General features: G+C 47.4%; 1 protein-coding gene across 5 annotated transcripts in view; it reads left to right on the top strand.

Annotated features, from left to right (window-relative positions):
• DZANK1 (double zinc ribbon and ankyrin repeat domains 1) overlaps window positions 1-14,640 on the top strand; it is a 74,951-nt gene extending 60,311 nt beyond the window's left edge. For all 5 annotated transcript variants that reach the window (XM_029221864.1, XM_029221863.1, XM_029221865.1 and 2 more), the window contains 6 exons: window positions 271-345; window positions 2,061-2,157; window positions 2,881-2,981; window positions 4,551-4,631; window positions 5,157-5,284; window positions 13,823-14,640. In XM_029221864.1, the coding sequence (XP_029077697.1) occupies window positions 271-345; window positions 2,061-2,157; window positions 2,881-2,981; window positions 4,551-4,631; window positions 5,157-5,284; window positions 13,823-13,946 (606 nt within the window). In that variant the 3' untranslated portion in view covers window positions 13,947-14,640. The remainder of the gene's footprint in view (window positions 1-270; window positions 346-2,060; window positions 2,158-2,880; window positions 2,982-4,550; window positions 4,632-5,156; window positions 5,285-13,822) is intronic.
• The last annotated feature ends 1,564 nt before the right edge of the window (window positions 14,641-16,204 follow it).

Genomic DNA, 16,204 nt, shown 5'->3' on the forward strand with positions numbered 1-16,204 from the left:
TTCTTAACCAATCTGGCAGTCGCTCTTTGATTGGAGTATTTAGTTCATTTATAATTAACGGAATTATAGAGAAGGCTGGATTTGTGTCTGCCATTTTGCCATTTGTGTCCTATTTCATCTAGTTTTTGTTTCTCTTTTCCTGCCTGCCTTTGTGTTAATTAAATGTTTGATTAAATGTACAGCTTAGCATCTCATAATTTCTTGGCCGTGGCTCCGGGCTTTGAGTCCCACACTCATGGTTGTGAATTCTCTCTAATACTTTTTTACAAGCTCATCTCTGCTACCATCCATGAGGATGGCTATGAAGTTAGCATCAGGCTGAATTATATTCAAGTCTCAAACAAGGTGAGTAAAACCGCCGGAAGTTATTCATTTCAAAATTGACTGACCTAGTAAATGGTAGCTTATGATTTATTGAAATCCTTCTGCATAATCCATAGAAAGGAAGAGTTTAGAATATTATGAAACTTAACTGGAGGCCAGCAATTTCATAGAATTAGATAAATAACTGAGCTAAACCTCAGAGAAGCCAGCTTTCAGGCACATAAAGATGTCATAAGAACAGAAAGAAATTATCACCTACCCTGTTGGTCCTGTAGTTCTCAGGTTTATTTATACCCACTGAAGTCTGAGTATAGGCGAAAGACTGACAGAAATGTTTGCTGATATGTACTTGGACCTATTTGCCTATAAAAATAAGCCGTACTTTGTGGCCATGTCTCCCTTGATCTTCCGTCTCATTTGGTAACTGGAGCATTGCCATGGAGCCCATAAGTGTGTGACAAACATTAACTGATACAGGCAGCTTTAGTTTCATTGGACAAGAAGTCACAACATACAAAAGGATAATTAATGGATTGAGAAGAGAGTGAAGAAGGCAAGGAAAAGGAGGGGAACTGGGGCCTGGCCGTGACCTGGCAGGGTGCTCACGATGTCTCTAAAACTGGGACAGATAGCTGGGCCCTGCCTGACCCACAGGGAGGCTGGGAGTGTCCAGTGGGAAGATACATGTGAATGTGCTTTGTAACCAAGGAAAGCACTAAATGCTGTGTTTTCGGTTGTGTGGCTGCAGCAGAGCTTGGGTGAGGAGGTGCTTCAGGAGAATGGGACTGAGGGACACAGAACACGGCGAGTCACACCACACAGTTGTCCCCACTTGAGGCTGGGGGGAGGGGCATAACCGCTAGGGCAGGTCAGCACCCATCTACTGAGGGCAGCTGGAGACGGGGGTCAGCTGTGAGCTGTTAGCAGCCAACGTGGCAGCTGGGATGGTACCTGACTGGTTAAGGGGAACTGGACAGACACGAGAGCACCTGCAATATGCTGTCCATAGCGTAGAAGTCAGGGATGTGTCCCCGGTTCTGTGTGTGTTTTTTCTTAGCCTGCGTGTTCTGTGCTCAGGAAGTAGCAGGTGGCTCCCGATGGCAGGAGCAGGGTGCCACGCTGTGGAACCGGTCCAGTGGATACAGAATCCTGGGTCTGGCCTGTGTATCACCCATCCTCATTTTATAGACATCCATGTAACCTCATTTTGCTTTGACAACCTCTCTTTGAGGCTGGTCATAATATTTCCGCTTTACGGGTGAGGAAACTGAGGCTCAGAGAAGTTAAGCAACTTGCTTCTTCCAAGGCCCCTAAGCTACTAAGTGACCAAACCAGGATACAGACTCTGCAGCCTGAGCCTCCCCATCAGGCCACCCTAATCCCAAGACATGGAAGGGTTGTAAGCACAGAGGGACACAGTTACGTATACATTCATTGTATAAAGGGGCTGGGGCAGCCACAGGGAAGGTGGGCTGTCAGGAACCTGTTTGGAGGCTGTTGCAATGATCTCGCTGTGAGAAGAGGGGCCAGAATGAGGAGTTGCGTAAGAGGCAGAATGGACAAAACATCACGGTGAGGTGAGAGAGGTGTCTGGAAGCATGGTCACGCTGCAGGCTTGACTGTCTGGGTAGACAGGGCTGTCGTTAACAGAAAGAGGAGCAGGTGAGCAGGGAGACCATTCTGCTGGGACGCGGCAGCCTCATCTTTCATGGTGCTGGAATTTTTTCATTGGCCAGAACCTTTACCTGAACAAGGCGGTGAAGTTCAGCGACCACTTTCTGAGCAGTGTCACCGAGGGAGGGAACGGGCTTTTCAGCAGCGGGTCCAACCTGGGTGAGTTGTCCCCTTCTGGGGACTTTAAAGCAGTTGACCAGTTCTATATGGATGTTGTTACAGGAAAGTAAATCCTACACGTTCTCATCACGAGGAAAAAATTTTTTTTCTATTTCTTTCATTTTGTTTCTATATGAGATGACGATGTTCACTAAACTTCTGGCGGTCATCATTTCATGGTGTATGTAAGTCAAATCATTCTGCTGTGCCCCTGAAACTCATACAGTGCTGCTGTATGTCAGTTACGTCTCAGTAAACCTGGAAGAAAAAATAATAATTAAAAAAGAGAAACCTAAAGAACTGTTGACCAAAAACAACACAGTGACTTGGCGAGGATGGAGAGAACTGCTTAAGATTTGCCGGCCCAGCCAGGCCTCTTACTTTCACGTTCCACCCATGTTATTCCTCTGGCCACCCCAAAGTCAGGCCTGAGACCTTTGCAGTCTTTCACAGGAACTGGGGAGATAAATTGGGGCAGGGGGTGCTCTTTGGGGCCTGAGAACTATAGCCCCTTTTATTCCCCTCCCTCCTCCCATCCTCTGGTTCTGGACCAAGAAGGACAGCCCCAGGAGTCCTTCGGGCCAGGTTTCATCAAATAGAAATTTCTATAAAAGCCTTTTCCTCCTTCCGACCTCTTGAGGGAGGGCATGGCAGGAGAGTGGCTCTTTACATGATGGGAGTGGCGGGGGACTTCACTTTGGTCCTCGACTCCTGTCATTCCAGTGAGTGACTACAGCCAGAACACCCCAGACACCACGGAGAAGGTCACAAGGACCAAGAATTTCAAGACCAAAACGTTTCAAGAGAAGGAGCAGCAGCTTACGGTATGTGTTCTCCTTGATCCTTAGAGCTGTCTTCTTCAGCCTGTGCATCTAATGTTTTATTTTGAGATTGTTTAAACGGAAGAATACTTTTTCATTTTCTGTTCCCTTTTTTATAGCAGTGTGTTTTTACTTTATGGAGGCAAAACCTTTAAAATCTCTCAAGATTATTCACTGGAATTATTTTAAAGTTCTCCTCAGTCTCCTGATCACCTGTTTCCTCTGGGGTCAGTTCTATCTGCTCATCTTTCTCTTTCTTGATTTTGGTTTGTCTCGAACATGTGATGATCCTTGGTTGCTAGGTCATGTTGATAAATGAAGGGCTAGTGTGATTAGCACGGGTGCCCAGCTGGGTCTGTGGGCCTGAGGTCTCTGTGGGTGGAGGAGGGTCCTCGAAGTTGCCAGCACGGGAAGGCCTTTGCTCTGCCTGTGAGCGCGGTAGTGGGAGTGCCGTGGTGGTTTCCACTCCTTCCTGGCTCTCCAAACCCGTGCCACGTCTGGGCTCTGCCCTTCGCCCTTCCCAGGCCCAGTGCTCCCAGGAGAAGCCTCTGTTAGGCCAATTGTGAACTGTATGGAAAATAGTATCAGGGTTTAAGCAGGGAGAGCGGAGAGGATGCCAGCCATCCCCGTGATTCATGGTAAAGCCCTTTAATAACACGCTGTGGATTCAGCCACACCCAACGCCCGCCCTCCTGCTGGGCTCCCGGGAGAGAACACACTCACATGTCTGGGGTCTGCAGCTGGTTTTCCTCTTGGCTTTGATTTCCCTGTCAGTCTGATTCCATCTGCTTTCAATCTTTGGGATTCTTCACCATTTCTGATCCATGCATGGTACCCTTTCCCGGTTTCCCTCAGCTGTTAAGAGTTTTGTTTTTCACAATTATGGACCATGAATAGTTTTAATGGGAGCTTTGGAGAGACAGTGGGTGCCCTTGCTCACCCACCACCTTGCCCTCCGGTCGGCCGTCTTTGGCTGTGGCAGCGAGCTGGAGGTGGACACAGGGTCAGTTCCCCCCTCCAGCCCCACCACTTCAGTCACGCGGGGCCCTGGGGCCTGCTGGCAGGCACACGGGCACCCAGCCTGGTCGGGGGCGGGGGAGGGTTCTCCGCAGGCAGGTGGTCACACTCGGGCTGATTTCGAACACCTTATAAAGCATGCAGCGTAAACTTTAGGATTCACCTGGTTGCTTTTCCTCGAAATATTCATAATAAAACTAGTGTGTGGTTTCTGAGGTTTTACGAGGTTTCTCATTGCATCCCTGCCCTTAATAACATGAAAAAATGTCAGTGTGGTGTCCTTCCCCCAGGCAAGACCTCAAAGACTGGCTAGATTTACATTAGATGTGTTTATTTGTGCTGCTGGCTGTTGAAGACCACACACACATACACACACACCCCACACACACATCACACACACACATACACACTTGTGCTCACACTCACCTGTCCCTGGGACTCAGAACTTACCCAGGAGAGGAAACATTTGCCCTGAGGGTTGAGCCTGGACAAGTGGGGCGTGACAGTAAAAAGATTTTGCGGCCGTGCAAATGACCACCTTCTGTGATTCTGCAGCCTGAAAACAGGCTTCTGCTGAAGGAAGTCGGACCAGCAGGGGAAGGAAGAGTGTCTGTGATGGAACAGCTATGTGATGAAGTAAGTGCAGCCCAAGAACACGCCTCCCTGAGGCTCTCAGCCAGGCCTGCCACCCCGTCTCTTTCAGATGGAAGTTTCGTTCGATATTGTGATAATCACAGTGCCGCTTAACTTAAAACCGTCTGGAAGTGGGCTAAACGGCTAGTCAAAAACTTTACCTTAATTGTTACCTGTTGCTAATTTTTATAGCAAAGAAAATAGGCAGAAAAGTGCACAGGAGCCCAAATAAAGTGCAGGAAGGTGGACAGAATCCCTGGTCTGTGACCCTGTGTGACCATGATGTTTCCTAAAGAAACAAGGTTGTCCATCCAGGTGGCTGGCCTCCTGCTGGGGGAGCAGAAACACAAGTTTTATCACGCACATGACTTGGCAGCTCTGTCTTTGTAGGTTGGGTCTTGGGGTTCCTGCTTCTTTTGAGTTAAAGCAGTTTAGTTCCATCAAGGGTTTGTTATACTTACTAGGATGGCGAGCGGGTGACGTTGAGCTTAGGCCTTGTGCAAGTTTGTCCTTTTCTACACGCGGCAGGGAGCAGATCCCAACTGCAGTGACAGCAAAGACCAGCCCGTTCTGAGCCCGGCGGTCACGAACAAGCACCATGAAGCGATCCCGGTTCTCGTGCAGAGGGGAGCGGACGTGGACCAGCAGTGGGGCCCGTAAGTGAAACTCGAGGAAGGGCGAGTTGTGGTGAGGTCGCAGCCAGCTGGTACTTGGTGGGGCTCCTCCGAGCAGTCAGTTTGCAGGCCGTGTTCAACTTGAACCACTTAGGAACCATTTCAACCCGTTCTGGCCCTTAATGAGAGACTTAACTGCTTCTGTTTTCCAAATCTGGGTAAAACAAAGGTTTTTAAATGGACTACTGGATTGTCTAACTTTTAGTAGCTTTGATAAATGATGATCCATTTTGTTAACTCATTTATATTTGTGGGCCTGCAAATCCTTAGCCGTTGGGTGTTAAGCATTGTTTTCATCATGGTGGAAACGTACCCATGAAGTTACTGCAGAAAGAAAACCTTATCCGGTCGTCCCTGGATGCGAACAGCCCAGGGGAGAGGCGGTGCATGTGGGTTCACCACGTCGTCTCCTGTTTCCACAGCTGGGAAGCGGGATGACGAAATCCCCAGCCACGTGGGATGGTTTTGTTCCTTTCCCACCCTTGACCCCACCCGGCCTTGTGAGTCCACTGTTCTCTTGCAAATTACTCTGGGGACCTGGGGTGGACAGTGTTTTGAGTCCAGGTCCTCGCTGTTAACTGCTTACATCCCGCTGACCAAGCTGTTGAACTGGAAGTCATCTGGGGGAATCGCAGGTCAACCACTCTGCCGCCCGCACTGTTACTGAGGCAGCTGGGGGCCCCGGTCTGTGAATCGTGCTGCCGAGGATGGCAAGGAGCACAGGGGACAAAAGTTAAATAGCTTTGCTTCTGTTCTCCTCTGTTTCAAAATTTCCTCTAGCGTTTTTACTCAAAATATCTCTCTCTTAATTTTTCTATGTGCGGTTTTTAAAGTTTCTGCCCAGCAGGACTCCTGTGTCAGTAGACACGACCCCCTTTTTATCAGTAGTTTAATTTTATAGCAGAGTGTTTGGCCTGTGGGTGTACACACTTGATGGCTGGAATTTACTTTCTCAAGTTCTCTTGGGGTTCACAGGCGTCATACCTTGTCAGCTTCGTCATTTACATTCCCACACTTTTATCATTATTAATAGAAATAATGACACCTTGTTTTGTGTGAAGGTATACTTTATGTTTGGATAATTCAGATAAGGATTTTTTATAGCATTTACATATAATGTTTGTGGTTGATACAAAAATCGCTTGAGCACATTTTGAATTGTTGCTTGAGTGTGATGAGTCCTGGCTTTATGAAGAGTCCGGCTAACAGGATGAACCTAACTCTGGACGTGGAACAGGCAACCTGTCTCTTTTTGGTGTTCCTCAGTTCCCATGGTTGCTTCATTACCATTCTGTAAACTGACATCTATCCACATGTGATCTCCTTGCATTTCTACTAAGTCTAACGCTGTGGTTATATGGTCTAGCTGAATGGTGTGTAATAGCCCTTTGTCACTCCCCCTGCATTGTCATGGTTACTGTTAGCAGAATATAGCTCATGTGGGGTCAGGGAGGGGCGGGTTCAGAAAGCAGGTTTTTCCACTGAGAGCCAATTCTGCTGAGTGTGGTTTATATTTGTTGGTTCACAGTGTTTGGGCCTGGGTCCACCCGGCCTCTGCCCCACAGCTGGACCTCTGTAGACTCAGGAACATGACCTCAAGGCTCCACTATCTACAGCTCTTCAGGCACAAGCCATCTGGCGATCTGACTTTCCTGTAAAAGAGGCTCCGTGACTTGTCCTTTGCAAACAAGGATTAACATTCTCTTCTCACCCTGAGCCTGTTTAGCTAATGGCGAGAGGCAGCCCAGGTGGTCTCCATACAGGTAACTTCTGTCCAGCAGCTTGGCCGGTAGCAGAAAGCCCCTCCCTAGGGTTTCTGGTTCCCATGTTTGTGTCTTTCTTACCAGAATAAACTCATACTCAGCAGAAAGGGGATGGCTGAGGAGAAATACACATCTTCCACCAAAGCTGACACCTCTTACCAGCAGACTTCAGAAACATGGATTCAAAAAGTCTTGCGAGGAGAGGGACACAGAGAGATGCTGTTTGCTTTTGGACAGTAGATGCCCTTCTTCACTGGCAGTTTCAAATATTGAGCCCCTGAGCTCTACCCTAGCAGGCAAGTGAGGAAAATGCAACCATCAGTTTACTTAGAGGTTCACCTGTGGAGATTTATTCTATTAGGTAATTCAGGATTTACAAAGAGAGAGTGTACCTTAGCTCACCGTGATACTTAGATTGGAGTAAACAGTTTGAGTTGCTTGTGCATTAGTAGAAAAGTGTCTTTATGATACAAACTCACAGAGCACCACAGTACTTGCTGTGCCAGCCGCGTTCTGGAAGGTCTGCCGTGACAACGACAAGCTCCTCGGAGGAGGAGCCTCACAGCATGGAGTTCTGGTGGCAGGACGCGCTCCGTCTCGTGCCCTCGCCGTGTTGCAGTTAACTTGTTTGGGGAGCTAAGAGCTGGCAGAGTCATGATTCATCATCTTCCAAAAACCCAACTGTGGTTACGCAGGAAACCACCAACCCAGAAAAGCTAGCCATCAGAGACCCCGCCCCCAGCCCCGTTATTGAGTAAATAGAACCTAGCCATCAGAGACCCCCGCCCCCAGCCCCGTTATTGAGTAAATAGAATCTAGCCATCAGAGACCCCCGCCCCCAGCCCCATTACTGAGTAAATAGAATCTAGCCATCAGAGACCCCCGCCCTCAGCCCCATTATTGAGTAAATAGAATCTAGCCATCAGAGGTCCCCGCCCCCAGCCCCGTTATTGAGTAAATAGAACACTGCACTCTGCTCTCAGCCTGGGGAGAGTTGTGAAGACAGAACGTCTTGAGTCCACCTAGGAGATGCCGCAACCCTGTGAATACATCTGAGTTCAAATGGTAAATGCGTGATGAAGCCCCAGGAACTTGAGGGGGGTGAAGTGACAGTGAAGCCTTATTTATGCCACTGGGGAGGCAGGAAAGATGAAAGCTGAGGAGGAGATTGGTGTCTGGTGTGACTGAGACCTCCGTGGTCAGACCCCCGTAGCACACTGTGTACCCCTCCACCCTGAATTTACAGCCAGGTCCTCTGAGCTCCCCGCGAGAGGAACAAGCACTGTGTCACAGGTGACCAGGTGGCCCTGGCACATCTGGGGGCACCAGGTTGGCACTCACACATGTGCTGAGTAGCTGAACAAATAATTCAAATGACTTAGAGCCCAGGAGAGGTCATCTGAAAGACCTCGTGAGAAATGTACACTTTGAATGTGACCACTGGGAATTGTGCTAAAGGAGGGGAAAGTAGATTCTTCTGTGGTGACAGGGGACAGTTTGGAGGCAGGAGAGAGCAAAATGTGGAGAAAATGAACATATTCCTCTTGCTAGGTCTTCTCATCTGTAAAATGGGGATAATCGAACTCGGGTCATAGAGTTAGTGGAGGATGAAATGAGATCGTTTGTAGTGCCCGGAGCCTGATGATTGGACTTTAATGGTGGCAGTCGTGAAGCTGCGATTATGAAAAAAGAGGATTATCAGGATTTGCGTGGAAAGTGTCAACTGCACGATGATTGACATAGGATATGGGGATGGGTGAGTTGGCTCTGGGAGAAGAGCCACGTGGGGCTTAAATAACAGAAGCCCTGGGTGAAAGGTGTCACAACTGGATTTAAGTTCTAAGTTCTATTTCTGTTAACAGATGTCACCAAGCCTTCCCAAGTCCAAGTTTTCACATTAAGGAAAGGGCATGTGTATTTTTTTAATGCACCAAACTCTAAGAAGATGAACTTGATAAATGCTTCTCATACTTTAATGTGTATGTAAATCAGCCAAGGATCTTGTGAAAATGCACATTTGGTAGGTCTGGGTGGGGCCGGGCCTGAGATCCACCATCTCTAGCAAGCTCTCAGGAGATGCCAATGGTCCAGGTGCCACAGTCTGAGTAGCGAGGGTCCAGAGACCGTTCTTACAAACACTGAGACGTTAAGAATCATCCCAGCATGGTCCGTGGTAAGGAGTGACCTCATAGTGCTGTTGGACACGGGACTGTCCCCCGTGCCTGACTGCTCAGTTATGTTGATCTGATCAAACTAATCACAATAATGTCACCACCACCAACAGCAATATGAAGGGTGATCCCCAAATCTTAGTTGCTTGCAGGAACTGTTTGTATCAAACCAAAGGCAGATCTTTGGAAAGTCATGGAAATTCTGTCATAAGGCACGTGGCCTTGCCGCTTTCACTTACTGCCTCTGCAGAAATATGAGGAGAAACTAACCAATCATACCACTCAGATTTAGTTGGCACCAGGAGCCTTGGCCAGATAAGTTAGCTGAAATTACATGAATGATAAGATCTAAACTTAGACAAGGTCTAAGACCATTAGGGTGTTTGGACACTTAGAGTTCTGCTGCAACACAAAACCGGTGAAAGTGCTAAGTTTCTCATTTACTTTGGAAAGTGGAAAGCCTTCTCATTACCTGGTCAGTTCGGATTCTGGAGCCCGAATCAGGCAGAGGATTGCCCTCCCACAGGTGGATGCAGAGTTCTTAGGTATGTTTTCCTGCGATTCACATGGGTTTCAATCTTGGAGGCAATACTCCTTCCCTAAATTTGTCTATTCATTCTTTTCATTGATGTATTCATTTTACTAGTGGTTTCTGAGCACCTACTGTGTGCTGGTCAGCATTCTAGGTGATGGAGATACAGCAGTGATGAAGACATCACTTCCCTTCCGTCATGGAGCTTACAGTTTAGTGGAGGAGACAGGCAATAAACAAGTAAACAAATGAATGAGTAATTTCAGAGCATGATAAGTGCTACAAAGAAAATAAAGCCAGGTAAGAGAATCGAGTGTGGTGTGGTCAGGAAAGGCCCCCACCCCCATCCCCCAGGACCAGAGACTCCCAGAATTAGTCTGGGACTTGATTTAGGTACAGAGCAGTATGGGGAGGTTTAGTCACCAATTTCATTATTCATTTCTGGCCTAGTCGTACTGACGTTGCCTTATTTATGGCTAGTCTGGCAGAAAGATTTCTTAAATTGTGTATGTTTATTGAAACTATTTATACGCACCAAATCACTTTTTAATTGTATCGAAGTAAGACGTGGACATGATTGAAAAATCAAATCCTGTGGAAGGGCCTGGCGGTCCTCTGCCGCCCTCAACTCTTCACCCCCAGTCCTTGTCTCCAAGGACAACTACATGTAAATGTCTTAAAGTTCTCCCGAGAGTCACCTATATCTCTGTCACTAAACAATGCACTTAAACCGATCACTCGTGATTTAGCATGCTTAGACAGTATCTGCTGATTCTTGCTGTCATAGGTGATGACTTTGCTTGCTGACTGGACCTTCATGTTTTGATCATTCTGTTCCGGTTTTTTTTTTTTTTTTTTTTTGCGGTACGCGGGCCTCTCACTGCTGTGGCCCCTCCCGTCGCGGAGCGCAGACTCAGCGGCCATGGCTCACAGGCGCAGCCGCTCCACGGCATGTGGGATCTTCCCGGACCGGGGCACGAATCCGTGTCCCCTGCATCGGCAGGCGCACTCCCAACCACTGCGCCACCAGGGAAGCCCTCTGTTCCGGTTTTTGTTCTTTATTAATTACTGTTAAAATATAAATGATATGCCTAAACTCCTGTATTTCAATCATCATCTTTCAATGATGTCAGTGGTGTCTCTTGATTCACCTGGATGTAAGTGCATATAAGTGTATATTAGTGCTCTCTACCTTAACCTCTACCTTTCCTTCCCCTTCCATCTCACAACTTCTATTAGTATATGCTTACTTTTTACAACACTAATCACAGATATATTTACTTGTGTTAACATAATGAAGACATCCATTCTTCATCCATAGGTTGATTGCAATAGTTGAACAGCATGAAGGGCAATTGCATTATAATAGCTACATAAATATTGTTCATTGGTATACTCTGATTACATTTTTGTTTGTAGGTTCAAGAAAACAACACTTAGGCCACTCAAAGTAAAATTTTCTTACCAGAAATGTCAAGTAGATTCTCCTTACACACCATAAATTATTCAAAATCAGGTCACATTTCATTTCCTTTCATAAACCATGAACAACTTGTGTGTTTTTGTGTGTGACTTTGATTTTCCTGGACTTTCTGATTGCCTTTGTTTTTTTCTCATTTGAAAAAGAACATGCCTTCACCGCATCCATAATCTTACCTGGTTTCTTACTTTTTCAGTGTTTTTTTTCTTAGAGACTTTCCTTTGGAGTATACTTCCTACTCGGATTTTGCCTGACAGCCCTCTGGCCCTGCTGCACAGTGGTCATCATGGGATTTCTTTTCACTGGAATCCACCTATAGTTATTGTTCACATTTTCCTCTTTCTTGGTTTTGACCCTTGTCAGGCTAGAGTGTGGCCTTAGGTAACTTCTTCAGAAAGGGTATGTAGAAAAAAACTTTTGAGTCCTTGAATATCAAAAATGACTTTCTTTTCTCTTCACTCTTGACTACTAATACCTTGATATTAATTTCTGTGTTCAAAATAATCAAGCCTTGCTCTCATGATTTCTAGCACCTAGCATAGCCCATGAAAATGCTACAGCAAATTCTTATTCATTTCTGACCTGTTTGTTCCTTCTGGAAGCATGTATTCCTGATGTTCTGAAATTTCATAGGGGTATTTTTTTGATGTGCTGTTGTTCATTCATCCACTTGGCCCTTTCAGTCTGAAAAGTCATGTGTTTCTTCAGCTCAGGGAAATTTTATCTCTTTGGTATTTTCTCTCCTCCATTTTTTTTGATTCTCTCTTTCTAGAATTCCTATTAGTTAGGTGGTGGACCACTCAAATTGACCCTCTCTGTCTGTCTTTTTAATTTTTTCCCCCATATTTTTCATTTCCCTTTTTCTCTCTGTTTTAAGAGATTTTCTTGACCCTCCTGCTGAATACTTTTTCTTTCAACAGTCATATTTTTACTTTCTAAGAGCTCCTTTTTATTCTGACTGTTTCTTCTTCATAGCCTTCTGTTTTTGTCTGATATTGTCTTCAGTCATTTTTAATTTCTTACATTTGTATTTGATTTTTCTTTGATGCTGCAGATTTTTCTCAGATGTGTGTGACCCTTTGTCATCCGTCCATGTTTGAGAATGCGGAATGGGCTAGATGAGTGGGAATTCTGTGTGTATGACAGGAGCTTATCATCTAGGGTGGGGGTGGGGTGGGTTGTGGGTGTATGAAGCTGCTCTCAGGCTGGGACAAGTGGAAAGCTTCCCTCTGGGCATGGACGTTGCCAGAGGCTCCGTTTATCTCCTTCAGGAAAGAGGCCACCATCCTGTTTCTCTATTGGGATAAACATATGGCAGCAGGTACATCTGCAGGTGCAGGGGACAGGGTGGGGGTGTCGAGGGAAAGATCAGGGCCAGGAGAATGCAGACCTCCAGTTGCTCATCTCATCTCTGTCTTCAGCCATGACTCCTGCCTCCATCACTCCTGCCACCTCTGGGCAGGAGCCTTTCATGAACTCTAGAATGCAGGTAGCACCCCATCCTCCACTGCAGCATCCACTGCTCACTCACTGGGCCAAAGCTGACCAGGCAAGGTAGAGACAGTCTGGCAGATCCGCAAAATATGCTGTCTGACCTCTCGGACCTGCCCTCTGGGTTCTAAGATTGGTGTTTATTTTCATATCACACAAGCCAAACTCACTGAAGCCAAGGTCATTGTCCCTACACAAGAATAGGAGCCATAGTCCTGAAAGGTTATTGTCATACAGACAGTGCCCAAAGGGTCAAGCCAAGGGTGAGACCGTGTCCAATGCGTTCCATGAACTCTTGGAGGAAATATACTAACATAGTATTTATTAGCATTTGCTAAATTGACTACAAACCATATCCTTGTGGGGTTTCTCACTTTAAAAAATGAATATGTGTATAGATTTTCACTTTCTATCTAATATGAAAGTTTACCCTCCAAATCCTCCAAGGAAAGGAGCAGAGAGGGCAGAGTCAAGAGATTTTCCTGGGTTAAATAGGTCATGGGTGAAACCAAGGCCCCTTTGATCACCTGCTCCTTCTCCAGTTTCTCGAGGATGCGAACCAAGGATTTAGCCAGGGATTTTTTTCCCATCCAAACAGACTCCAAAATACAGCTCTTCATGGAGCAGCTGTGCTGGGCCTGGCAGGAAGGGAGTGCATCGCTGCCTTACTGGGGTATGTTCCTTGGCCTCCGAGGGACACTGATGGCCACAGTGATCCCCCTGTTGGCCTGTGAGGATTTCAGAGGGTCCTGGTTCCTGAACAGCTGACCCAGTAATGGAGCCACAATCCCCCCATGGCTCCCAGGGCACTAAGGGCTTTTAAAAGCACGATGAAAACGTTGCCCCCTTAAACCCATTTGGTTGTGGGTCGTTGATGCAATGGGAACCCACGGCCAGGATTGGCACTGGATGTGTGAGATCACAGCGCCCCTCAGGTCTCAGGGTAGAGCTGCCCTTGAGGGCTGGTCACGGTGGCCTCTTGGGGGAAGTTTGGGACGGGGGCCAGGAGCTCCCAGACTGGCCTCCAAGGCAGGGAAGGTTCGGAGACCTGAGTCCGTCCGCTCACCCCCATTTCCTTCGCAGATGCAACGCAAGCGTTCAGAAGAAGAACGCGAGAGACCAGACGGCGTATGACCTGGCCCTGGAAACTGGGGATGACCCCGTCATCTCGCTCTTTGCTTCTAAGCTCAGCCTGGATGACCGTTAGCCCTGAGGGCCCCGCAGGCTTCCTTTAAAGAAACCATCCAGCTCTGGCTGTGCTTCGTTCTCTTCCTTCTGAAATGTGTATTTGAGGTTTGAAAACTGAGCTCGAGAGGCACTCATAAGCTTTTAAAAGTTATGTGACAGTATAAGCCCCCAACACCCCATGAGTATTTCCCCAAATGCCCTGAAGTGATGAATTTAGTGTATGCTCTCAGTGGTGTATTGCTGCTTGTCTTAGAATTTGCTCTTTAATTTTATTTCTCAGTAGATAACATTACACACGGTTCTAAGCCAAAAGGTATAAAATGTTGTGAAGTCTCCCTCTCGTCCCTGCCCCACAACCACCCACGTCCCCTCCACAGAGGCCACCAGTGACATCCGTGTCCATCGTGTCTTTCCAGAAGTAGTGTAGGATTATATAAGCAAATGTACGTAGTATGTGTATGTGTTCATACAGAGTACACGTAAAATATAAGTAGAGGTAACACATATATTCTGTCCCCTTGTCTAAGACAAATGGTGGGAAGCCACGTACTGTTCTGCATGTCGTTTGCTTAATATATCTAGTAAGTGGTTCCAAATTAGTTGGTGCATAAAGATTGAGCTTAGTAGAATTTTTCCTTATTAAGCTAAACTCATCAATATTCCTGTTGTTATGGCTTGTTCTTTGGTTGACACATAAGCTTCGAATAAACCAGTTGCAGGAATGTGTAATTTTGACTCATTTCTGTTTTTCAGATCGTCATTTCAATCTTTGGGTGCTAATGCCGCAGTAGGAGTCCCTAAATTGTTTCTGTTAACATTTGTAAACAGGATATTTGTTAATTTAGAATAATTCACTCACGACAATAAGTAATAGACTCTGCTGGCATCACTGCCTACACTTTATTTCCCCAGGGTGGGTGACTGTCTGCAGGCGGACAGGTGCAGAGTGGGACCCAAGCCCCACTGGGGTTGGGCGGTGCCGACCCTGGCTTCCCAGGTAGATGCCTGGCCTGGTGGCCTGCAGAAGGGGAGGGAGCGGCTGCCAGGGTAACCAGTGTCTGGAGAGCCCCGCCAAGGACAGTCATCTGGTTTGGTGTCTGGGTGGTTTGCACAGTGTCTGCTTCGTGTAGCCAGGACGACCTTACCAGAATTCTCTTCCTTTAAGGTTGGGCTCAGGGTTGGCTGCAAGAGAAACTGCACAAGGTTCAGGATTCAGAAGATGGAAGGGATGCAGCGGCCACTACCCCGGGAAGGTGGGTTAGGGCACCCGACACTGTGGCTCGCACCCCACGGGCTCTGGAATCGACAGTGGGGGAGGAGGGTGTGCAGTTCTAGGCCATTTCCCCAGACCTCAGGGAGCAGGGAGGGCCCCAGGGACCTGCAGGTTCCACCACAATCCCCTCGGGGCTCTTGGGCAAAGCTTTCATACCCTGAGCGCAGGAAACATTGCTCCCTGGGTTTTCTGCGCTTCTTGGTGGAGGGTCCCGCCCTCCCTACCCAGAGGCCCTCCCAGCACCAGCTGCCTGACATCTCACGCTGAAACTGCCCTTGAATTTAACTCCTTCAGAATCAAACCTCATTTAAAAAGGGAACAGGTAGCTTAGTAGTTAAGATGCAGGAACACAGTTTCAAATCCAGAAACTTTCTTGGTGAAATCCTACAAGGTTACATAAAATATAAACATTGAACTACATGTTTGGAAGAAAATTAAAATCAAACCCACGTTTTTAAGGCAGGACCTTTCTGGTTTCAAAAATCATGTTTTTTCTTATCCTTTATAGAGCTTTCTTTTTCTTTGCCTAATGACGGTGTATCAGGGCTTGACGAGGGAGAGGAACTGCTATAGTGATAAAAAGTCAGGGCTTTAATAAAGGAACCGGATGGTAGGCAGCCGGGTGGTGAGAGGGCCTGACTGCGGCCAACTGGCAGCAGCTCAGCAGGGCCGCAGTGGGGAACAAAGGGCGGGTGTGATGTGGGGAGGGGTGGAGCCACGTGAGCTCTGGACGTGTCTCCCTCCCCCTCCTCACCGTGGAGCCTGCTCTGAGCCGGGCTCTCCAGAAGCAGGTGCCGTGATGGTTTGGGATGGAAGGGCATGAGTGTTTACTGGTGATTGACACCCCTGAGAGGAGGAGAAGGAGACTGCGCAGCGGGAGCGGCTGGTGGCCCCGCATCCCCGACAGAGCCTCCCGGGCTGCTTGAGTGGCCTCACAACATGGCGGCCGCTTGCCCTCGAGTGGGGGTTCCAGAGAGTAAGGCCGGGTCCCGTTGTTCTTTATC

The sequence above is a fragment of the Monodon monoceros genome, unplaced genomic scaffold (assembly GCF_005190385.1).
Source record: "Monodon monoceros isolate NGI ecotype Baffin Bay Population unplaced genomic scaffold, NGI_Narwhal_1 Super_Scaffold_13, whole genome shotgun sequence".
NCBI lineage: Eukaryota > Metazoa > Chordata > Mammalia > Artiodactyla > Monodontidae > Monodon > Monodon monoceros.